This window comes from Oryctolagus cuniculus, chromosome 3 (assembly GCF_051225735.1).
Source record: "Oryctolagus cuniculus isolate XC-2025 breed Fujian yellow rabbit chromosome 3, ASM5122573v1, whole genome shotgun sequence".
NCBI classification, from domain to species: domain Eukaryota; kingdom Metazoa; phylum Chordata; class Mammalia; order Lagomorpha; family Leporidae; genus Oryctolagus; species Oryctolagus cuniculus.
The window spans coordinates 69,606,387-69,631,900 of NC_142869.1; the positions used below are offsets into that span (position 1 = coordinate 69,606,387).

The following is a 25,514-nucleotide window of genomic DNA, read 5'->3' on the forward strand; positions in this document are numbered from 1 at the left end:
GATGGCCCAAGTGCTTGGGTCCCTGCACCCGTGTGGAAAACCTGGAAGAAGCTGCTGGATCCTGGCTTTGGATTGGCTCAGCTCCAGCCATTGCCACATTTGGGGAGTGAACCAGCAGATCAAAGACCTTTCTCTCTGTCTCTACCGCTAAGTAAATTCTCTCTCTCTCTCTCTCAAATAAATAAATAAAATCTTTAAAAAAAAAGAACTCAAATTTAACAACAAAAAATCCAATGAAAACATGGGCAAAGGCTCTGAATAGATACTCTGAAAAGAATACAAATGTCCAATAAATATATGAAAAAATATTGAATATTACTAGTCATCAAGGAAATGCAAATTAAAACCACAATGAGATATCACATTCCAGTAAGAATGGCTATTATCAAAAAGATAAAAAATATCAAATGCTGTGGGCTGGTGTTGTGATGTGGCAGGTAAAGCCACTGCCTGCAACGCTGTATCCCCTGGTTTTTGTCCCAGTTGCTCCACTTCTAATCCAGCTCCCCTGCTGGTGGCCTGGGAAAAGTAACAGAAGATAGTGTCTGAGCCCCTGCTACCCATGTGTGAGACCCAGATGAAGTTCCTGGCTCCTGGCTTCAGCCTGGCCCAATCCTGGTTGTCGCCGTCTGGGGAGTGAACCAGCGGATGGAAGACCTCTTTGTCTCTCCCTCCCTCTTAACTCTTTCAAACAAACAAACAAAAATCTGTAAAGGCTGGCGCCGCGGCTCAATAGGCTAATCCTCCGCCTAGCGGCGCCAGCACACCGGGTTCTTGTCCCGGTCGGGGCGCCTGATTCTTTCCCGGTTGCCCCTCTTCCTGTCCAGCTCTCTGCTGTGGCCCGGGAAGGCAGTGGAGGATGGCCCAAGTGTTTGGGCCCTGCACCCCATGGGAGACCAGGAGAAGCACCTGGCTCCTGCCTTCGGATCAGTGCAGTGCACTGGCCGCAGCGCGCCAGCTGTGGCGGCCATTGGAGGGTGAACCAACGGCAAAAGGAAGACCTTTCTTTCTCTCTATCTACTCTGCCTGTCAAAAAAAAAAAAAAGGTGGGGGGGAGGGGGGAGAAAACAAAACCTTCTCTTCTTAAAAAAAGCTCTTAAAGCTCTTCTCAGATCTTCATTCCAGGGAGTTTTTTGGTTTACTCTTGCAGTCTCCAAGGGGTAGGCCCAGATCTGCTATTCAGACTAACCCCAAAGCAAAGAAGAATACAGAAAGAAGTCCTAGAGACACGCTACCAAAAAAGAAAAAAAAAAAAAATCAAGTGCTGGTGATGATGTGGAGAAATGGACACCCTTATACACTGTGTGTGAGATGCAAATTAGTAAAGCCATTATGGAGAACAACATGGAAGTTCCTCAAAAAACTAAAATTACACGTACAATGTTCCACTTCTATTCCTTTTCTGGATATGTATACAAAGGAAATGAAATCAGGATATGAAAGGAGTACCTGCACTCCCAAGTTCACTGCAGCATTAGTCACAATAGGCAAGATACTTAATACACCTATATATTGATTAATGGATGAATGCTTAAAGAAAATGTGGTCTATATACACAGAACAGAGTATTATCCAACTGTTAAAAAAACAGTGAAATTCTGACATTTGTAGCAAAATGTGAAAAAAGCCAGATACAGAAAGACAAATGCCCCATATTCTCAGGCATATGTAGAAATTAAAAGTTGGTAAGAACTTAGAATAGCAATTACTAAACGATGGGAAGGGTGGGAAAAGATATAAAAGGAGGCTGCATAACAAGCACCAGAACATAGTCAGATGGAAGTAATAAGTTCTAGTGTTCCACAGCATAGTGAGATCACTAGAATCATAACAGTATATTATATACTGCATAAAGAATTGGAACACAGGATCTAGAAGGCTCTAAACATAAAGAAAAGGCCGAGGCCAGCATTTTGGCTTAACGAGTTATGCTGTCACCTGTGATGCCAGCATCCCATATGGGCGCTGGGTCACGTCCTGGCTGCTCCACTTCTGATCCAGCTCCCTGCTAATACACCTGGGAAAGCAGCATATGTCCTTGAATCCCTGTACCTATGTGGGAGACCTAGATGAAACTTCCGGATCCTGGCTTTGGCCTGGTCCAGCCTTGGTGGTTGCAGTCATCTGGGGAGTGAACAAGCAGGTAGAAGACTTTTCTCTATATTTCAACCTCTCTCTAAGAAACTCTGACTTTCAAATAAATAAAATAAATCTTGAAAAAAAAGGGCTAATTTCCTGATTTGTTCATTTGACACTTACACATGTTCTGAAATATTTTACCATATTTCATAAAAATGGGTATTATATGCTAATCAAAAATTTTTTAAACATAAAAAATTAGGAAACAAAAAAGAAAATATTACAATTATTCAGAATACTTTGACTCTAAAAGTTCAAACAATAATACTTCAAAAGAGAGTTCAACACAAAGTAAATGACTGTTGTATTGCTTTAGGGCCATAGTAAGAAATGATTCTTAAAATAATCTTTAAATATAGCGGAGAATTATCCTTATATATTCCTTTTACTAAATGAATGATTGTTAAAAATATTGATACATGTTAAGTAAAGATACAGGGAAAAGAAGAGATACATACCAAACATGGTGTAAGAAAGAAGGCAATAAAGTATACATACATGCTTATTTTTACAAAAAGAAATAACAGAAGGATAAACCAGAAACTGAAAATGAGGGGGGGCAGATGTGAGATGAGTGGTGGGAAGTAACAGGATGGAAGGGCTAGGCTTAGAAACAAAATTTCTCAGGGTGTATCTTTTTATATAGTTTTGACCTTTCAATTACATTCACATTTTACAACTCCAAGAATAAAATCAAATGGGAAACAGCAAACCTAAAAATTGAAAAGAAATGGAAACAAGTCAACCTAATTGTATCAAATTGATAACCTAATCCTATAGAAAAATGATTTCAAATTAGTTTTGAACACATTATTCTCTGTGTATACCAAGTGTATACTAAGAAGAAAAGGAACAGCAGAGAAACCTTAATCTTCACCCCTTACTTTACTTTTGGCAGTAACACTAGTAGCACCATTTTAAGACTATTAGATATAAATTGTAGGATAAGCAATGAAGAAATCTGGGATGAAGCATAAAATCAAAAAAGAATGGTTAAAGTTGCAAATATGAAATGAACAAATGAATTGCTTTCATGTTTTTCCAGTTCTGTTTACTGAAAGGGTGAAGATTAAGGACATCCAATCACAATGAATTAACTAGATTTGGTCTCTGTGGTGTGTTGAATTGTGTCTCCCCAAAAGAAATGTTAAAGTCCTGACTCCCAGTGTGTGTGAATGATTTTGTTAATAAGGCCTTTGTAAATATGTATAATCAAGTTAAGGTCACACTGGATAAGAGTGGGGCCGAAATTCAATGACTGGTATCATAAGTAAAGAGAGAGAGAGAGCTGTGAAGACACAGAGGGAGTAAGGCCATGAGATGAGATAGGCAGAAACTGCAGTTATTCTGCCACTCGCCAAGGACTGCCAGCTACTACGAGACACCAGAGAGGCAAGCAAGAATTCTTTCCTAGACCCTTCAGAAAGAAGCCGGCTCTGCCAACACCTTGATTTTGGGCTTGGAAATTGCTGTTATTTAAAGCTACCCAGTATGCAGTATCACAGCAACCCCAGGAAACTGATAGGCTCAAATGATGTTCTCTTCTGAAGTGGGTCCTTGTCAGCTCTAGCAAGCAAAGCAAAAGGTAAACTTAGGACATGTCAATGCTCCAGAGAGCAAGGAAATTCTTCAAGACTTGAGGCTATGTCAAAACGGAGTTCTTGTTGGCAAAATATGGGATAATTTGAGCATCACTCATGACTATAACTATATAATAACACTAGACAAAAATTAATGTCTATTGTTTTTATATAGTTTGTCTCTATTGGAAGTGACTAGTAGACCAAGCTCTTGTTCTGAATACTGATAATTAAAGGAAAGGAATAAGCATCTACCTTGACATTTTAGGAAGACTTGCAGTTCATTCCCATTTGATATATTAAAATTTTTTATTTATAGAAAAATGCCAGCTATAAGGAGATGAAGAAATGATAGAACTTTTAAAACTGCCATTCAGCAACTCACAGTAACATAACTGATTCAGGCAAGGATCAAATGGTTACAAATATGTTTATACTATTTATAATCACAGAAAATTAGAAACAGCTTAAATGTCTAAAGTAGGGAATTTGTTAAATAAATTATAATTCATAAAATGACACGTCAGTCAAGTTCTTAACACAAGGATATGCTCATGCATACACATAAGAACCACTTTTTGGTATAGGTACTATAAGCATTACACTTAAAAAGCATCAGGGGGCCTGACACTGTGGCATAGCAGGTAAAGCCGCCGCCTGCAGTGCTGGTATCCCATATGGGTGCTGGTTTGGAGTCCCAGCTGTCCTATTTCTGATCCAGCTCTCTGCTATGGTCTGGAAAAGCAGCAGAAGGTGGCCCAAGTCCTTGGATCCCTGCATCCACACGGGAGACCTGGCAGAAGCTTCTGGCTTCTGATCAGCCTAGCTCTGGCCATTGTGGCTATCTGGAGAATGAACCAGTGGATGGAAGATCTTGCTCTCTCTGTAACTCTGCTTTTAAAACAAATAAACATTTTTTTTGAAAAAAAAGTATCAGAACTGTATAATGAAAACTAAGCCTTCCTTTCACCTGTATCTCCTCAAAGATGACGATCACCTATCAGGTTTCTTAAAGTCTTGCTATATATTACAAGCAAATCCAAATGCCTCTGAGTACATATATATAACTATATGAGCATAAAAACACAAATGAGGCCATTTATAGACAGTTTGCACCCACATTTTCTCCCACTTAATAATAATATACCTTGGGAATTTTTCTATACCAGTGCAAAAAGAATTCTTTTTTTTTTTTTTTTTTTAAGAGTTATTTATTTGGAAGGCAGAGCTACAGAGAGGCAGAGGCAGAAAGAGAGAGGTCTTCATCTGCTGGTTCACTCCCCAGATGGCCACAATGGCCGGAACTGGGCCGATCTGAAGCCAGGAGCCTGGAGCTTCTTCCAGGTATAGCACACAGGTGCAGGGGCTTTACCTGCTACCATCACAGTGCCAGCCCTCCCATTTCTTTTTAAGTTAATAATTCATGATACTGTCATATAATGATAGCCTACTAGTAGAACCAATTCCCAATAACTGATATTTTGCTATTAGAAATAATGTTAAAATAGTACATTTATCATTTTCTACACCTGTGAATGATCTGGGATGAATTCCTAGAAGTGGAATTGCTGGGCTCAAAGGTTATATGCATTACAATTTTTCATACATATTGACAACTTTCCTCCTTAAAGGACCCCAACAATAAACCATATTTGCCATATTATATCAAAATTTCTAAACTTCTGATATTTGAAAATCTGAAAAGACGTTATCTATCATGATTTAAATTTTCATTTCTCTTTTCAGTGACCTTGAGCTTTGTATTCCACTCATCAAAAGCTCTTTATTTCTCCTTCTTTTGAGCAAGATTCTTTGTTCATTTTTAAACTGTGCTGTCACTCTCTTGATCTGTAGGAGACTCTCCGTGTGAGGAAGCTGCTCCCTTCTAGCATGCTCTGTATGATAGCAGTCCCTGTTTCTTGTTTCAGTTTCGAGTTGCTTTATGTTGTATTTATGTTTGTTATCTGCCAATCAGAATTTTAACATAATCCAAATTATCAATCTCTTCTTTTGTGGCTTTGAATTTTATGTCATTCTTAAGATCTTCCTGTTTTCTTCTACAACTTTTAATTAATTAATTTACTTGAAAGGTAGAGAGACAGAGAAAGAGAGAGAGAGAGATTCCATCCACTGATTCACTTCCTCAAATTCCCACGATGGCTGGAAATGGGCAGGAGTGAAGCCTAAAGTTGATAACTCAATCCAGGTCTCCCATTGGATGGTAGGAAGCCAATTACTTGAGCCATTACTGCCTCCTCCCAGGGTCTGCATTAGCAGGAAGCTGGAGTCAGGAGCCAGAGCCAGGCTTGTACTGTGATACGGGATGAAGCTATCTTAGATAGTAGTTAAATGCCTGCCTCTTCTAGAACTTTACAACAGTTGTTCCACCTATTATTTATTTTGATATAAAGAGAACAAGAACTCCAACTTTACTGTTTTCACAAGCTTATCTATTAAATAGTTTACATGGAAATTATGGGCAGGATACCCACATCCTGTATCAAAATGCCTGGCTTGAGTCCCAGCTCCGATTCCATCTTCCTGCTAAGGTGCACCTGGGAGGCATCAGTGACGGCTCAAGTAGCTGGGTCTCTGCCCTCTACGTGGGAGGCTCAGATTGAGTTCCAGGCTCCTGGCTTTGGCCTGGCTGGATCCTGACTGTTGCAGGCACTTGGGGAGTATACCAGCAGATGGAAGATCTGTGTCCCAAATGAAATGAAACAAATATAAACAAATAAAATAAAACAAAATAAAAAATAAAAAACAAATTAAGGTTAGGCTACAGATACATGCAACATGAAACAAAGAAGCCAGACAAAAACATACATACCACATGATTCCATTTATATGAAACTCTAGAAAATATCATTTTAATCTATAATGAAAGGAGAGAACTGTCTGGGAACAGGCAACTTTTAGGGAAGATGAAAAGATTCCAAATCTCAATAGGTGGTTTCATAAAACTCAAACCATAGAGCTAAAATGGGTGCATTTAGTTACATGTGAATTATACCTCAATAGATGAATTTTTTAAAAAAGCAAGTTATGGCCAGTGCCGTAGCTCACTTGGCTAATCCTCCACCTGCGGTGCCAGGACCCCGGGTTCTAGTCCCGGTTGGGGTGCCGGTTCTGTCCCGGTTGCTCCTCTTCCAGTCCAGCTCTCTGCTGTGGCCCAGGAGTGCAGTGGAGGATGGCCCAAGTGCTGGGGCCCTGCACCGGCATGGGAGACCAGGAGGAAGCACCTATCTCCTGGCTTCGGATTGGCGCAGCACGCTGGCCGTAGTGGCCATTTGGGGGCTGAACCAACGGAAAAAGGAAGACCTTTCTCTCTGTCTCTCTCTCTCACTGTCTAACTCTACCTGTCAAAAAAAAAAAAAAAAAAAAAGCAAGTTATAAAATAACATTTCTGATAAGATTCTTTGGTAATTTTAAACATATAGAAATATACATACATACTATAAACTTAGGAAATAAAAAACAAAGTGATAACAATTCCATGAAAAAGACATGAGTATTTTAAATTTTTTCTTGCTCATCGTTATTTCCCCATTTTTCTGTCATGAAAATTTACTGTCTTTGCACTAAGACAAATTATCTCAAGTTAAAATAAATATCATTTTGTATAAACCTTAGCAACACTATAAAACAAACTTCAAGAAATGAACAGAATTTGTCTCTACAGTGTGAAATAAACACTCAAATAACATGCTACTTTTCGTAACCAAATGTCCAAAAATCATGGGAATATGTTGTATTATGATTAACAATTTCATAGATTTCAAGCATTATTCTTTTAAAGTTAAACTATGTAAGTCTCAGACTGGTTAAGTAATTTTGCCCACTATAATACTAACTAGTAGAGGAATTTCACCTTTACTAGTAGTGGACTAAGATTCTGATCTCAAATCTAGCACTGCCCAGTATTTCTTCTACAAACAGACAAAAACCACAGTGTAATCTTTTAGGCTCTATGTGTTCTGTCCTTTTCACTTTGTTCTTTGTTTTACACACTTAGTCTCTGTATTTCAACAAGCATAATGGCTACTATTTTGGGAAACTCTTTTCAAATTAACCCATTTAAGTACCACTAGGCACTATAATTTAAAAATTCTTAATAGATTTCTGCTAGTATATTTGTTTTGAATACAGGAGGTATTACTAGGGTTAGGATGTACTTCTGAATTTTCATAAAACTGCCTAATTCAGTTTGTCCAAGGTATCTAAATACTGGATAATTTAAAAAATATTGACATGCATAATTCAATTGGCTATTTTGAACCTTTTCAGTAATTTTTATAAATTACCATTTACTAATAAAAGAACATTTTTTAACTAACAATTACAACTTCCATTTCATTTCATTGCCTTTTTAAAAAATTTATTTGTTTTATTTGAAAGGCAGAGTTTCAGAGAGGGAGAGACAGAGAGAGAGAGATATTCCGTCCTTGTTCACTACCCAAATGGCTGCAGTGGCCAGGGCTGGGCCAGGCTGAAGCCAGGAGTGTCTTTTGGATTCCCCATGTGGGTACAGGAACCCAAGTACTTGGGCCATTTTCCACTGCTTTATCAGGTTCATTAGCAGGGAGCTGGATCAGAAGTGGAGCAGTCAGGAATTGAACCAGCATCCATATGGGATGCTGGTATTTAGGTGGCACTTTAACCCACCATGCCACAGTGCCACCACCCATTTCAAATTCTTGATCTGTTGATGATACAATGTTAAATAATGATAAAAAAAAAATCCTGTTTTACTCTGCTGTATTAGAAATACCTTTGGGATTTCACCTGAAATATAAGGTTCCTTAGGAATCCATCGGTGGTTTACTGTTTGTGAATAGATACAAAAATCCCGAGTAAATTAAAGGAGAAATATGTTTTATTATTGTAATATATATTTGTCTCAATTTTTAGTTCATTAGCAGTCATTACTATCATGTTGAGGACATTTCCTTCTACTTCCAACCCGTAAACCTCATATTTTTAGGTGAAACTCTGGAAGGTAATGCTTAATTTCTTTTAGTATAGCTCAATTTGAGTAGTGGCTGAATTTCTTTTAATACACTGCTGAAATTAATAGTTACATATGGAACTTTTTGACAGAATTGTATATAATTTTCTTTTTAAAGAGAATTGTGTACAGTTTCCTTTTTTGTGTGTTACATCAAGTTTTCTCTGTGTCTAGGTTTTAACTTCAGTTGACATGGTAATAATATTTTCCTTGGAAAACACCTTTCTTAGAGATGGGTAAGATTCACAGAAATTTAAAATGTTCAGTTATGAGGGTACGACTATGGTATCATTTGCTGCAACTTATCACTTCACAAACAAGAAAATCAAGGAACAGAAAGGGAAAGTGATTTAGCCCAAGTCTCTGGCCAAGCAAGACCCAGCCCTTTGGGTCCATGAATAATACAGACTTTAGTCAACACTCACTCAATAGCAAGGAATATGCTGCATAGGAGTAAAATAAATCAAGTTTATAATTAAATTAAAAACACATATGTATGATTACAGTTAATAACTATTTATATGACCACTTATATTTTAATGTGAAAAATACTATACAGTAGCCATACCTGTTATTTTAATATTACAAGGAATGCCAAAAGGAGCCTCTCCTACAGTTCCAGCAGTCCCACCCCATCTGCATGCACACCCTAAGTCAAGTTTCTGTTGCATGAACTAAAAACAAAACAAAACAAAAATGGTGGCTTTAGCACCTATTTATTTGCTGTCTGCAGAGAAAACAATAAAATTCACATGTATATGACAGAGAAAATAGTCATTATTCCAGGGTCTTTCTGTTTACCTTCCCCACCCATCTTTTAAAGGTTCTTTGTCTTTCTGTATTTCTACAGTTTTAGAGCTGAAATCAATACAAGTACCTTACTCTAAAAGCATCTCACTTAAAAAAAAATCATACCTCAGTCTGGGCCTCATACTAATTATAATATGGCAAATTTCAGTTATCTTTACCTGTTCAGTGATGGCTTGGAAGCTATACAGTCTGACCAATCCCGAGCTGTACATCACAATCAGTATCCCATGAGACAAAGTAGCATCTGTAACACTCCCGAAAATCTGAGGGAAAAGGCAGATATCTCCTGAGAAAAGACCAGAAAAAGGCCAATCCTCTGAGTGTTTACAGTGGTTTGTGCTCTTGCTTAATATTCAGGTCACCATTAAAACACTGCTACCTAGCAGTAAAATTTAATAAAACTCAGCAATGCAAAGCCAGGGTGTTACTAGTGGCAAGCAGCAAGCTACTGGCTGTTCGACTGCAGCAAATGGAAGTGTAACAGCCCTCCCACACCAAATGATGTACCAGCATTCTTTTGCTTCACAGCTTTGTCAATACTTATTAATAACAAATTCCATTCCTCATGGACATTGGCATACATCGAGGCTACGTAATTCTAAATGAATAATTTACCTGCATATCCTGCCAGAGACCCATTCCTTATGCTAAAATGTTCTTTGCAAAGACATAAGTGTTTAGCTTATTACAGGTGAAAAGGTTAAATCTTGGAAAGTCATTATAAGAGAAACAGCCAACTCCATAACTGTACCACTACCTAATTTTTAAAATCTTCAACAAAATCTTTTTAGTCATAGAAAAGTCAAACAAGTTAGACTAAACATGGACAGAGACTCTCAGCCTAGCAGACCCTGAAAAAGGCTTTGGCTCACTGCGTGTTCCCTTTCTGTTCTATACATAGGAGCCTGTCATGATTCTCCTTACAGCTCAGATAAAGAACTTGACTCTGTGCCTATTTGAACATTTAACAAAAGACAATATAGGCACATATTCATAGCAGTGAAAGAACAACTAAATATGAAATGAAAATCTGTTTCTACTCAAGACAGATTATTTAGCAAAGATTTACCACATCAATAAATAACTTAAAAGTACATTCTGAGCTTGGTCTCTGGGTAGTATTAACGACAGATGGTAAGTGAAAGATGTGCTTCAATCTCAAGTAACCACTATCAAAACTTAATCCCTTAAATGAGTCTCTTGGATATATAAGAATAAATAGAAGCAACTTATGACTTTGCAAAATGCTCAGTCCTGTTATATACTGTGATAAGCATACTCAATTATTTAATTCATAAGCACAAAGAGACCAATCATAAAATTATGAGCTGTGTGCTTTTTGTCTTCTAAGGATAATTATAATTACATGTTGCTTTGATGTTGACTAGCTTAGGACTTTTTAATTCACTGATCCTGGTTCTCTATTTTGAAGAAGACTGTGTAATTCAAACATATTTTAAAATAATGAGTGTTATAATAAAGTAGCATATACTTTGGAGTCGCTCCAAGTTCAAATCCTGGCTCCTCCATTTTCTACCTTTAGGGTTTGGGTAGTTGTTTCTTAATTGAATACATTATATAACAATGTAAATTATTCAAAATGCCTATCACAAAATATAAAAATACTTTACAAAAAGATTTATTGAAATATTTATTTAAAAGACAGAGAGAAACAGACATTTTCCATCTGCTGGTTTACTCCCCAGTGCCAACAACAGCCAGGGCTGGGCCAGGTTGAAGCCAGGAGCCCAGAACTCCATCTGGTTTCCCACATAGACAGCAGGAACCTGAGTATTTAGGTCATCATCTGCTGCCTTCCCAGGCACATTAGAAGGAAGCTATATAGGAACCAGAATAGCTGGCACTAGAACCCACACTGTGATATGGGATGCGAGTGTCCCTAGTGGCAGCTTAACTTGTTGTACCACAACACCTGTCCCAGTGATAATACTCTTTAGTTTTTATGCAGTGTGGCATATTATGCTTACATAACATAAAAATTTGAAGTACAGTCATTTTGTTTGCCAATGAACATGCCTATTAATGGAACCTCATGATCTTGTCCTTGGAGTGGGTATTTGGTGCAATGATTAAGACACCACAAAAACGCTGCTTGGGATGTTTGCCTCCCATTTTGGAGTGCTTGTGTTTGAGAACGGCTCTGCTAATGCGCACCCTGAAAGACAGCAGTTAATGGCTCAAGTAGCTACGTCCCTGTCACCCACATGGAACATTCAGACTGAGTTCCCAGCTTCTGGCTTTAGTCTGACCCAACCTTGGCTGCTGCAGGTATGTGGGGAGTGAATCAGTGGAAGGGAGATCTCTTTTAGCCTTTCAAATAAATAAACAACAAAAGTTTTAAATTGTAACTTTAAAAAAAATTGTGTCCTCTATACAGTCCTTTAGGTGCTTAAAAACTAGTGGGGGGGCCAGCGCTGTGGTGCAGTAGGTTAACGCCCTGGCCTGAAGCGCTGGCATCCTTTATGGGCACCAGTTTGAGATCTGGCTACTCCACTTCTGATCCAGCTCTCTGCTGTGGCCTGGAAAGGCAGTGGAGGATGGCCCAAGTCCTTGGGCCCCTGTACCCATGTGGGAGACCTGGAAGGAGCGCCTGGCTTCAGATTGGCACAGCTCCAGCCATTGTGGCCAGTTGGGGAGTGAACCATCGAATGAAGGACCTCTCTCTCTCTCTCTGCTTCTCCTCTCTCTGTGTAACTCTGACTTTCAAAGGAATGAATAAATTTAAAAAAAAAATAGTAGAGTTGGTCAGCGCCGTGGCTCACTAGGCTAATCCTCGGCCTGCGGCACCGGCACCCCAGGTTCTAGTCCCGATCGGGGCTCCAGATTCTGTCCTGGTTGCTCCTCTTCCAGTCCAGCTCTCTGCTGTGGCCAGGGAAGGCAGTGGAGGATGGCCCAAGTGCTTGGGCCCTGCACCCGCATGGGAGACCAGGAGGAAGCACCTGGCTCCTGGCTTCGAATCGGCGCAGCGTGCCGGCCGTAGCGGCCAATTGGGGGGTGAACCAACGGAAGGAAGATCTTTCTCTCTGTCTCTCTATTTCACTAACTCTGCCTGTCAAAAAAAAAAAAAAAAAAAAAAAAAAAAAAAAAAAAAAAGTTGAGCAGCACAATAAATAACTATCCACCTAATTTTTTAAAAAAATCTCATTTGTCAACATTCATGTTTCAGTTTTTTTTTTTTTTTTTTTAAAGATTTTTTTATTTGAAAGGAAGAGTTACAGAGAGGGAGAGGCAAAGGCAGAGGGAAAGAGGTCTTCCATCCACTGGTTCACTCCCCAAATGGCTGCAACGGATGGAGCTGTGCCGATCCAAAGCCAGTAGCCAGGTGCTTCTTCCAGGTCTCCCACATGGGTACAAGGGCCCAAAGACTTGGGCCATCTTCTACTGCTTTCCCAGGCCATAACATAGAGTTGGATTGGAAGTACAGCAGCTGGGACATGAACTGGTGCCCAAAGAGGATGCCAGCACTGCAGGCGGCGGCTTCACTCACTATACCACAGTGTCGGCTCCCAAGTAAGTAATTTTTAAAAGCAGAAGACTGGAGAGGGTGCTAGGTTAAAAAAAAAAAAAGCAGAAGACTGCTTCTTTTACTCAAATGAACTCTGTCCCTTTTTTCCTTCATTTAGTCAGTCCACAAACCAAGAACAATGGCAACAATAAAATCCAAAAGTGAATGAGTTGGAAAATTTACATATTTAATTATAAGCTTTATTTATATATAAAGCAAGTTTTAGATCCATACCTTGCAATTAAATTGGGACATTTTGTTGTAGCTTAATGATCATTTTAACAAGCTTGGGAATATTGCCTTTGGAAAAATATCTCATTCATTTTATAACTTTGTAAAACAGCAGTTTGTTAATGACCATAGGTTTCCAACACTAGCCACATGAAAGGCACAAAAACATAAAGAAGGATGAAGAGATAATTAGGCAATCTTCCCAATTCAAATGTTCTTATGTATTTCGCTAAGAAACAATCAGGTGAGTGAGCTTTTTATAGTTAGGAGAATGCTTCCAATCAAAGCATCCAGTAATTACATGATAACATTTTATCTTCTTGTCAACAAATATTACAATTAAGTAGGAAATGAGTTCTTACCTTTTTATTGATCTCCAGAATCCCTACAAGCGAAAATGGCAGAACTCGGAACACCGCAAGGTATAACAAAACAGGCTGCTGAATGCCTGCCTAGAAGGAAAGACTAAAATTATAGGCAGCTCTCAAAAGTACTTCAGAAACCCTCTGTTTTCATGAGTTGAAAACATCCATCTGTCCTAGCATGGAGTTCATGAAAACATCCATCTATCTACATTATAAAGTTACTTAAAACAAGAAGACAACCATATTAAGGTATGTCTACTAAACCAGAAGCCCTTCAGACACACATGCACATCTATGTATGTACACAGAAATGTACAAAAACAAATGTAATAATAAACACTTAAAAAAATCTATTAGAAAAGCAGAGTGACAGAAAGAGAGAGAAACACACACACACACACACACAGATATCTTCCACCCTCTTTCATCCTCCTCCACCCTCTGATTCAATCCCTACATGGCTGCAATTGCGGCGGCTGGGCCAGGTTGAAGACAGGAGCCCAGAGCAACATCCAGGTCTCCTATGTGAGCAGCAGGAACTCAGATACTTGAGCCATCATCTGCTGCTTCTTAGGTTTGTTAGCAGGGAGCTGGACTAGAAGCAGAGCAGCTGGGACTCAGGTACTGATATGGGATGCACGGTGGCTTAACTGGCAGCAATGCCTTCTCTCAGTAAACATTTCTTAGCAACAAAATACCCTACATTTATATTGTAAACTGGAGTTCTAATAATAAATAATATAATCAAAAGACACATAATCATGGTCATGTAATTTAAAAGTAGTGTTGCACTGATACATCCCTATGAAATCAGAAAAAAATCAACAAGGAAAGCTTGAATGATTTCTCTGCTTGATGACAATAACTCACTTAGTTTGAAGAACAAAGCCCAGTTAGTTTTTTTTCTACTAGGAAATATAATCTCTTGTAGTTCTCCAGCAAAAGCTTCAAGGAACACTTTTAATTTGTGGTAGGTAGGCAAAGATACCTGCACCATCCCATTTGGACTCTGCTCAACAAAATCCTAAATGCTGCATCATCAACACTATCAATCAAAACTGCTATAACTGGGGGCAGGCATTGTGGCAAAGCAGGTTAAGCCTATGTTTGCAATGCCCATATCCCATATGGGAATGCTAGTTAGAGTCCCAGCTCTTCCACTTCTGATCCAGCTTTCTCCTGATGCATCCAGGGCATGGAGCACATGATGGCTCAAACGCCTGAAGCCCTTGCTATTCACAAGGGAGACCTGGATGGAGTTCCAGGCTCCTGACTTTGACCTAGCACAGTCCTGGCTGTTGTGGGCATTTGTAGAAAGAACCAGCAGATAGAAGATCTCTCTCCCTGTCTCTCTGTAGCTCTGCCTTTCAAGTAGATGAAAATAAATATTAAAGAAAAAAAAACCTGTCATAACAAAGATTTAGAAAAAAAAAACAAATAATAAAAGGATAGATTGTAATGTTTAAGGTGCAAAACACTCTCCCATTGAAAGGGATACATTTTTATTAAATCGGGGGCTAGGGTTGTGGTGTAGTGGGTAAAGCTACTGCCTGAAATGCCAGCATCCCATATGGGTGCCCATTAGTGTCGCATCGGCTCCACTTCCAATCAAGCTCCCTGCTTATGGTCTGCAAAAAGCAGCTGAGGATGATCCAAGGGTCTGGGCCCATCACCCACGTGGGAGACCCAGATGAAGCTCCTGGAAAAAAATCTCTGTTTCTCCCTATTTCTCTGTAACTGACTTCCAAAAGAAATAAGTAAATCTAAAAAACATTTTTTAAAAAATTGAACATCTTCAAGATGCCAATGAGACTCCCTCCAATCTCCTAAAACCCAAAGGAAAAGTACAGTTTTTGTGAGGATGTGGGAAAACAATTTAGGATGTAGAAATACCTTCAAGACTTCTATTAACATTATCAGATCATGGTAAAAGAAAAATCTTAATAGATGATACTGTACAGAGTTATGCTTAAGTTGTTGCTTTTTAACAACCCAAATTCTTTAAAAGGTGAATTAAACTAGACACTTATAAAATATTCTGTTAGTTTATTATATGATTTCAGTTTTCTGAAGGCAATACTTTCACAGTAAGAAAGAACGTAAGGAAAAAAGTATCAATAAGGAGACAGTATCTCTTTCTCAGACTGTCATACTCAAAACATCAGGAAAAAGGGAGGTAGATTTCAATAAAAGGTATACATTCACTTTCTTAAGGTGTTTAGGTAAGAAACAGGAAAATAGTAGAAAAATATTTATAGATAACCATAGTAAAAAGTAAGTGGAAATAGCCAACAAATAGCTGACAGTGGCTTCAGAACAAGCAAACAAGGTAGATGAGAAAGGAATGAAAAGCAGAGTTCCCTGGCCTTGAATGTGATGAGAATACACTACAGGGTTGACAAGGGAAGGTTGATGTGTTCATATAAGTAAGGTAAAACTCAGCAAAGAGTTACGTTTTTAAAAGGCATCCTAGAATTCTTCATAAACTTTACTTGCTCATTAGCGTTATAGAAATTTCAAGGAGCAGCATGGGGTAGTACCTAAGTGAAGGAAGCCTGAGTTTGCATTTAGGTTCTGTCATCCACAGTGGTATGGCTGGGGTGATTTAGTTAACTTATCTGGGTCTCAGTCTCCTAATCAACAATATGTGGCTGTTTTATAATCAAGGATTAAAACAAAGTTTAAGGAGTTCAAATTAAAGGTGAGAAAAGACTAGAACACAGATTCTGCCAAAAGACAGAAAATCAGTATTTGTTTTTTCTAGATGTCCCAGGATATGAAGAAACAGGAAAACCTCTGAAAGCTGAGACTATTTTTATTTTTTTAAAGATTTATTTCTTTATTTGAAAGTTGTGTGGGGGAGGGAGAGAGAGGGAGGGAGAAGGAGAGAGAGAGGGAAGGAAAGGGGGAGAGGGAGGGAGAGGGGGAGAAAGAGAGAGATTGATTCATCTTCTATCTGCTGGTTCACTCCCCAGATGGCTGCAATAGTTAGGACTGGGCCAGGCTGAAGCCAGAAGCTCCACCTGGGTCTCCCATGTGGGTGGCAGAGACCCAAGCACTTGGGCCATCCTCTGCTGCTTTTCCCAGGCTATTAGAAGGGAGCTGGATTAGAAGTAGAACATGACCTGCCACCTACATGAGATGCCAGCATCACAGGTGGCCCCGAGACTATTTTTTCAAAAGTCCTCAATAAGTGCTGATTATATTATTCCCCATATGTCATCAACAGAAACTAAGTTTCCTGATATAAACTGCTAGACCATACTTTTAAAAATTCATAAATACCATGTTTTTTTAAGAAAACAGCAAAAAACCCATTTTAATAGCATGCTTAAGGAAAAACAATCTATCTACCAACTTTTATAGCATGCTTCAAAGATCATTAGTTCTTCATAACAAATTTGCAGACAAATGCCTATGGAAACAAATTATTCATTTTATCAAATATTTACATCCATGTCTACCTGCCGGGCCACTGCTGAGGCTTTGTTCTGAGCTGATTTGACTGCAATGACTTCTTGAGGAGTGTCCCAGCTCAAGTATCTTTTAAAAGAATGAAAAGAAGTTTATTTATTTGGGTCAGTTTCCATATACTTAAAATAAAAATACTGTAGATATTTTATAAGTAAACAGTTTCTTAGTTATTTAAGTTATAAAAGCAAAGTAATCTACTTTAAAAAAACAGTTAAAAGAATTCCTTCCAGATCCCTATATGAATATATCTCAATTTAAAATAAAAACACACACTGAGAATTTTAATCCTTTTGGAGTCTTAATGAATAAAAACTATTTTTGATCTAATAGTATTTAAAACCTAAAAAAGAAAATAAACATTTCTATTTTAAAATGGAAATTACTAATAGCATCGAAAATGTTACTTTCACACTTTGCATGCGCATATTCACTCCATAGTTTTTTATCCCACAAAACTAATAGTTAAAATGGTTCTTGGATTGCACTTGGCAGGTTATTTTAAATGAAACGGACTAAGTCTTCAGGAAAACCTACTATAAAGTGAAACCCACACAGAAAATACTATTTGTCAAAGGGTAAAAAAGGGAATTTTTAAAAAAGTTTATCTTCCAATGAATATGTATAAGTTATTTATTTATTTATTAGGAGTACACAGATAAATGATAGAGGGTCTCTATCCTCACGTCTTCAAATATCATTATGAGGAACAAAAAAGATAATAGGTTTATAAGATAAGATCTAGGGGCTGGAGTTGTGACAAAGCAGGTAAAGCTGTTGCATGTGATGGTGATATCACATATGGGTGCCAGTTTGTGTCCTGGCTGCTCCCTCTCTATAACTCTTTTAAAATAAATAAATAAATAAATCTTAAAAAAAAAAAAAAAAGAAGTTAAGATATAAGTATGAACTGAAAAACTGGATGAGGGGGCTTGAAATATCCTGGCCACAAGTCTCAAATTTTTACAATAAAATCTCACTATAAATTAACAAACTCATAGTTAATACCTGAATTTACAGTAAGATGCAAGATATATTTTCTCAAGGATTTTTCCTGTCGTTGCTGATATGCGAAGTAGCCAATTATGAGCAGTCAGTGCTATGAGTGAGGATTTATAATCTGATGCATTGGGAAGTATTTCCCCCTAAAAAAAATGAGGTATAAAAATGAAACTGCTTGCCTATGAACAATTTGCAGTAATTAGTGTCCAACAAAAACAGCTAAATACTGAAACAAATAGGAACATCAAAGTTATCAAATATACAAATAGAGAGTGAAGACAAAAGTAACACTGTAAATTAATGATGAGTATATCTACATAAAGCATTGAGGGCCTGAAATAATTTTTTATTATTGTTATTTTTGTGTGTGTGTGTGTGGACAGGCAGAGTGGACAGTGAGAGAGAGAGAGAAAGGTCTTCCTTTGCCCATTGGTTCACCCCCCAGTGGCTGCTGCGGCTGGCGTGCTGCAGCTGGCGCGCTGTGCCAATCTGAAGCCAGGAGCCAGGTGCTTCTCCTGGTCTCCCATGCCGGTACAGGCCCCAAGAACCTGGGCCATCCTCCACTGCACTCCCGGGCCACAGCAGAGAGCTGGACTGGAAGAGGAGCAACCCGGACAGAATCCGGCGCCCCGACTGGGACTAGAACCTGGGGTCCTGGCACCACAGGTGGAAGATTAGCCTATTGAGCTGCGGCGCCAGCCTGAAATAATTTATTATTACTAATAATTAAATATCCATGTATCTTAAACAACAATAATAGTAAGAATATTAGTAGTTATACAATGGGCCGGCGCTATGGCCTGGGGAAGCAGTAAAAGATGGCCTAAGTCCTTGGGCCCCTGTCCAGTATGGGAGACCCAGAAGAAGCTCCTGGCTCCTGGCTTTGGATAGGCCCAGTGGCCCTTTGGGGACTGAACCAGCAGATGGAAGACCTCTCTGTCTCTCCCTTTCTCTCTAACTCTACCTCACAAATAAATAAAATTAAACAAACAAACCAAAAAGACTTATTCCCCCAATTAATTCTTCCAGAAAATGCAGAGCTAACTGCTGGGGCCCTTCTGTCCCTGAGGAGTTACCACAAGGTGGAAGTCTAATGCAGGAAGAAAACAGAAGCAAATGGCTCTACTTTGATTTGTAGTGTAAGTGGGAAGTTTGAAGAAGAATTAATCTGGTGTTTGCTTAGGCTGAATAGAAAAGAATGAAAACACAGTTATTTTATATAAGCTCCTGAAGATCGGTCTTCTCTTTCAAATGTTAGGGAAAGAACTAAGGTGGAGTTTTGTTTTGTTTTTTGATTTTTTTTTAAACTTACTAACTACTGAAAGTCATATACTAAATTTATAAGCAATGTTGTAAACATTTTATTCTACCATGTCCTGTGTCATTTCACTGAGATTTTGAAGTTCTTAAAAATGTACTATTTGGGGGCCAGCACTGTGGTGCACTGGTTAAAGTCCTGGCCTATAGCACCAGTATCCCATATGGGTGCCAGTTTGAGTCCTGGCTGCTCCACTTCCAATCCAGCTCCCTGCTAAGGTGCCTGGGAAAGTAGCAGAGAATGGCCCAAGTCCTTAGGCCTCTGCACTCATATGGGAAACCTGGAAGAAGCTCCTGGCTCTTGGCTTTGGATCAGCTCAGCTCTGGCCACTGCAGTCATTTGGGGAGTGAATCAGCAGATAGAAGATTTCTCTTTCTCTTTCTCTCTCTCTCTCTCTAACTCTGTATTTTGGATAAATAAAATTAAAAAAAAAAAACACTATCTGGGGCCAGTGCTGTGACACACTGGGTTAAAGCCACAGCCTGCAAGGCCAGCATCGCACATGGGGGCCAGATAAAGTCACAGCTTACTCGACTTCTGATCCAGCTACTTGTGAGTGTGCCTGAGAAAGCAGCAGAGGATGGCCCTAATCGTTGGGTCCCTGCACCCACGTGGGAGACACAGATGAAACTCCTAGCTCCTGGCTTCAGCCTAGCCAGCCCTGGTTGTTGTAGCCATTTGGGAAGTAAAGCAACAGGTGGAAGATCTGTCTCTTTCCATCTTCCCTTCTCTTTCTGTAACTCTGCCTTTCAAATGTATAAATAAATCTTTTAAAAAGAAGTGTACTGTTTACATCTTGCCTATTAAAAATAATTTTGGGGAATGGCGTTGTGGCATACAGGTAAAGTCGCTTGCCTGTGATGCCAGCATCCTATATGAGTGCCAGTTCGAGTCCCAGCAGCTCCACTTCTGATCCAGCTTCCTGCTAATGGCCTAGGAAAGCAGTGGAGTATGGTCTAAGTGTCTGGGCCCCTGCACCCACTTAGGAGACCCAGATGAAGCTCCTGGCTCCTGGCTTTGGTCTGGCCCAGCACTGACTGTTGTGACCATTTGGGGAGTGAACCAGTGGATGGAAGATCTCTCTCTCTGTTTCTCCCTCTCTCTTTGTAACTCTTTCAAATAAATAAATCTTTAAAAAAATAATTCTGAAGCAGCATATACAACAGAATTATATTCCTAAATGTTAAGCTGTAGCTCACATGCTGTTCTCAAAAAAGGGAACTAAAAGTAGTTTTACATCAGTACATTAACAACATATGTGTCTCAGTTTTTCTTAATAGAAAATCTTGTTTTACTTCAAACCGAGAACAACATGTTTCAAGAGAAATAAAACAGAAATTAGGTTATTAGAAACTTTTGCATGATTGCTGCTAATTTTTGTTCTTTTATACTGGCATAGTCAAAATTTTCTCTATTAAGAAATATGTCATCTCTATGCCAGTGAAAACAGATTCAAAGGCTTTAAATTGCTAAGGGCACAAGTAATTTTTAGCTTTTATTAGGGAGTAAAGGAAGAAAACATATATTTCAAGTTTTCTAAATTTTAAAAAGAAGTCTTCTGTAAACAGGGCATAAGTATCCACAGAAAAAGAAATCAGCAATTCTAGAAAACTACAGTTTTATGTAAAAACAACAGCCTGAGAAAAAAAGTAGTTTAACAGTAAATTTAGCCTCTTACCCTTTAAACATTGTTTTTGGTCTTTTGGTGAATTCTATTTTTTCCTAAAAAACAGCCAACCAGATTCAAATACCTAATTAATTTGTTCTAGTATTTTCCAGTGTGTTTCTTAGAACACTGATGCCACAGGAGACTAATATTTAGACATACTCTTTAAAAGAAAAGTTCTAAGATCAAGAGTTCGAGAAAATGATCTCATAGTGACATATTTCAGTATCGTTCAAAGTTGTATTGGTATTAAAGGCTCTGAGAAGTAATTCTATAAATAAACTTGTTTAATGCTTTAGACTCAGCATGTCCAAAACTTACTTTTCTATAGCCCAACTCCTCCCAACTCTTCTGACACCTACACAAAAAACTTCAAAAAGTTCAAGGAAAAATAAAATCAAAATATATTTCAGTGCAAAGAATTTTGAAATCATATTTTTATAATACACATTTCCATGATATCTATAAAAACCCTTTTTATGCATGGATTTCAAATGTTTTTTTTTGCACCAAAATACACACCTTCTTTTAATTTCCTTTTCAATTTCTTCCGTGAACTTTGAAGTACCCTCATATACTTGTTAACATCCCATGAACAGTGTTCTGAAAAACATACATTACGACAATGCTGCTCTGATGAAATGAGCTCATCCTATCATTTTTTATTTTTCTCACTATTTTCTTTCTTATTTTAATTTATGTTATTTATTTGAAAGGCAGAGTTCACAAAGAGAGAGGGAGAGACAGAGAGAGAGAGAGAGTGAGCTTCCATCTGCTGGTTCACTCCCCAGATGGCTGCAACGGCCGAGGCAAGGCCAAGCCAAAGTCAGGAGGCAGGAGCTTCTTCCTGGTCTCCCACATTAGTGCTGGGGACCACGCACTTGGACTGTCCTCAACTGCTTTCCCAGGCCATTAGCAGGGAGCTGGATCAGAAGTGCAGCAGCTGGGACTTGAACTGGTACCCACATAGGATGTAGGTGCTACAGGCAGTGGCTTAACCCACTGTACTGCAATGCCAGACACTTTTTTTTCTTATTTCCTGTAACTTTTGTAGAGGAAATTCCTAAGAACCCACTTTTATGTTTCAGTGTTTGGCTGAGCAGTTGGACCACCAGTTGGGATTCCCAAGTCCCACATTGGGGTACATGGTTTCAATGCCCACATTCTGTTTCTAATTAGAGCTTTCTTCCAACAGAGACTCTGGGAGTCAACAAATGATGGCTCATGTGGTTGGTGTCCCTGCAAGTCACAAGGGGGACCTGCACTGAGTTCTCAGTTCCCAGCCTCTGCCATGGACCAACACTGGTCATTGTGGGAACCTGGGAAATGAGCCAACAGATGGGTGCTGTCTGGCTCTCAAAAAAAAAAAAAAAAAAAAAAAAGAAAGAAAGAAAGAAAATCTTTCAAGGAGTCATGCGAAATAACTGTTGTTCTAAATAAATATTTTTATTGTTTCAGCATATTAAGTAGAATCATTTCTTAAACATAAGTATAATTATAAACTGGCTTAACTTGCTTATAAAACAAAAATTTTAGTCAGTTTATAACATTTTCTGGTTTTCAAGATTAAAAAATTATATTTAGAATTATTTGATATTTATTTATTTATTCTCATTTTATTAGAAAAGCAGAGAGACAGAGGGAGATTTTCCATCTGATGGTTCATTCCCCAAATGTTGGCAACAGCTGGATCATGCCAAAGGCAGAAGCCCAGAACTCGATCTGAGTCTCCTGCACGGGAAGCAGGGACCTAACTAACTACTTGAACCATCACCTGCTGTTTCCCAGGGTGTCCATTAGCACAAAGATAGAATTGGAAGCAGAGCTGGGACTCAAACCCAGGTACTCCCACTTGCGATATGGGCATCCCAGGTGATACCTTAACCACTGTACCCAATGTCGGTCCCTGAATCTAATTTTTAAAGCATATTCATATTATTAATTCTGTAAGACCAGTTATTTCATAAAAAAAGATTATCAAAAGATAAACTCTCTTCTTGATTGCTTTAAAGATTCATGAATCTCTATGAAATTTATATTATGTTCCTTCATAGAAAATATTAATAATAATGAACTCTTCTAGGTTATAGATGCCTTAGAAACAAATGCTCTAAAAACAAATCTTACCACTGGGCATTCCCATAATAAAGCATCTTCAATTTTTTCTGATTTGGAACATTTTGGCATTTCATAAAGTTTTCTTGGCTCTGATGCAACACTGGGAAAAAAAGAAAAATATATTATTATTATTACTGATACCCAAATTGGCATTTGCTCAAATTTGAGACTTTTATTCAGAGATTCAGAATATTAAAATATAAGTTGTTATTTGCCTTCCTCTTAACAGTAACTTTTTCTGATTACATTATTCATAGCACATTTTTATAAAAAAATCTGACAAATATGATTAAAATGGTTTAAAACTATGGAAAAGTCATCATTAAATTCATGGTTCATTTCCTTCTAGTTTTTCTTTATAAACGTAGATGTGGGCAATGTTTTCCAAAATTGGACTGAATCTTTTAAAACTCTGAATATTTACTATGAATATTTCTACTGAATTCCATCAAATTCATAACTATTATTTCTGATATCTAAAAAAATTAGTAGATAAAGGGTCTTTAGAATAAAATTAGTAGATAAAAATATAAATATTTTATAATTTTCTAATTCTTAACTTTCAGAAAAGTTGAATAAGTTTATACTTCCACCAATGTTGAATACTGTATTTTTTTTTTTTTTTTTTTTTTTTTTTTGAGTGACAGAGACACACACAGAGAGCTCCCATTTGCTGGTTCATTCCTCAGATGCCCACAGTGGCTGGGACTGGGCCAGACCAAAGCTGAGAACCTAGAACTCAGTCCAGGTCTCCCAAGCAGGAGTCAGGAACTCAATTACCTGAGCCTCCCAGGGTCTCCATTAGCAGGAAACTGGAGTCAGGAGCCAGAAGCAGCCACTGAACACAGCTACTCCAAAATGGGGCATAAGCATCTTAAGTGGTGTGTTAACTGCTGGCTAGCTACTCACCCTGAGCATTACATTTTTGATGTGAAAAATAGTCTCTTAGCTTTAATTTGTTTTTCTCTACTACTGAGATGTGATCAGGTATTTCACTTTAACTGATAAACTTCAAAATCAAACTACTGTTGCAAGAGTGACAATTTTAATCACTCTGATTCAAAGGTTTAAACTATATCAATCAAATTTCACAGGAATGAAAGCCACTTCACATGTGACTCTAACCTGTGGCATGTTACATGGGAAACTTGGAAGAGGCTCCTGGCTCCTGGCTCCTGATCGGCCCAGTTCTGGCCATTGAGGCCATTTGGGGATGGAAGACCTCCCCCTCCCCCTCCCTCCCTCCCTCCCTCTGCAACTCTGCCTTTTAAATAAATAAATAAATCTTAAAAACAAAACAAAACAAACAAAAACAAAAACAAAAAAACAAAAAACCTCTAGCGGCTGGCCCTGTGGTGCTGTGGCGCAGCAAGTTAAAATCCTGGCCTGTAGCGCCAGCATTTTATATGGGCACCAATTCGAGTCCCAGCTGCTCCACTTCTGATCCAGCTCCCTGCTAATGTGCCTGGGAAAGCAGTGAACATGGCTCAAGTCCTTGGGCCCCTGCACCCACATGGGAGACCTGAAAGAAGTTCCTGGCTCCTGGCTTCAGATCGGCCCAGCTCCAGCCATTGTGCCCATTTGGGGAGTAATTCAGTGAATGGTAGATCTCTCTCTCTCTCTCTGTTTCTACCTCTCTATAATTCTGCTTTCAAATAAATAAAATAAATCTTTAAAAAAATAGACCTCTAATAATATTCATAATAAAATTCATCAATGGCACTTAAGATTTCTGAAAATTTTTAACTAAAACAGGCACCTCCAGATTGGGGGAGTTATGAACTGGGCATTAAATGATCCCAAAGAATTACTGCTAGTCTTACTAGGTGTGATAATGATAATACGTGTGTGATGATCAAGTCATTTAAGAAAATATCTTAAGAGCGGACACACTCTTCAGGAAAACTGGTGAAAATTGTAAAAGACAACAATTCAGAGCCCTGCAAATGGTCCTGGAGACAGAGAGCACATGGAGAAACATGGATTGAAGCAAACCTACTAGAGCTCAGTAGGAACAGAGAAGAATCTGCAGTACCTAAACCACAGGGCGCTCCCTCCCTCCCTCCCTCCCTTCCTCCACTCAGTAAGATGGAAACTCCATGCTAGACTGGGGCAGCCAAGAGCTCAGGGCTCCCTCTCCTCGCTGCTTCCACTGGGAGAGCTATCTTCTCAGGAGAGAAGGAGGGCAGCATTTCTCTCCCAGCTCCCGACTGCCTATTGCTGAGGCTGAGTCCTGGGTGAGCCCAGTGAAGAGGAAGGCTTCTTTCCTCTACCCAGCAC

The 25,514-nt window shown here is 38.7% G+C and overlaps 1 protein-coding gene across 24 annotated transcripts in view; it reads right to left on the bottom strand.

Moving 5' to 3' along the window:
* The window catches only part of DCAF17 (DDB1 and CUL4 associated factor 17), a 93,146-nt gene that overhangs the window by 55,758 nt on the left and 11,874 nt on the right, over nt 1-25,514 (bottom strand). For 8 of the 24 annotated variants that reach the window (XR_016230804.1, XR_016230806.1, XM_089328173.1 and 5 more), the window contains 6 exons: nt 23,244-23,334; nt 18,139-18,275; nt 17,112-17,202; nt 13,657-13,746; nt 9,696-9,800; nt 9,296-9,401 (listed from right to left, as the gene is read on the bottom strand). Coding sequence is in view for 15 of the 24 variants with exons in the window: in XM_089328173.1 (XP_089184299.1) it covers nt 9,296-9,401; nt 9,696-9,800; nt 13,657-13,746; nt 17,112-17,202; nt 18,139-18,275; nt 23,244-23,334 (620 nt within the window). In the remaining 9 variants the exon portion in view is untranslated. Of the gene's footprint in view, nt 1-6,211; nt 6,419-6,785; nt 7,079-9,295; nt 9,402-9,695; nt 9,824-13,656; nt 13,747-17,111; nt 17,203-18,138; nt 18,276-23,243; nt 23,335-25,514 lie in introns of those variants that run through there. The other 16 variants (XR_016230805.1, XM_089328174.1, XM_089328171.1 and 13 more) reach the window with 7 other exon arrangements.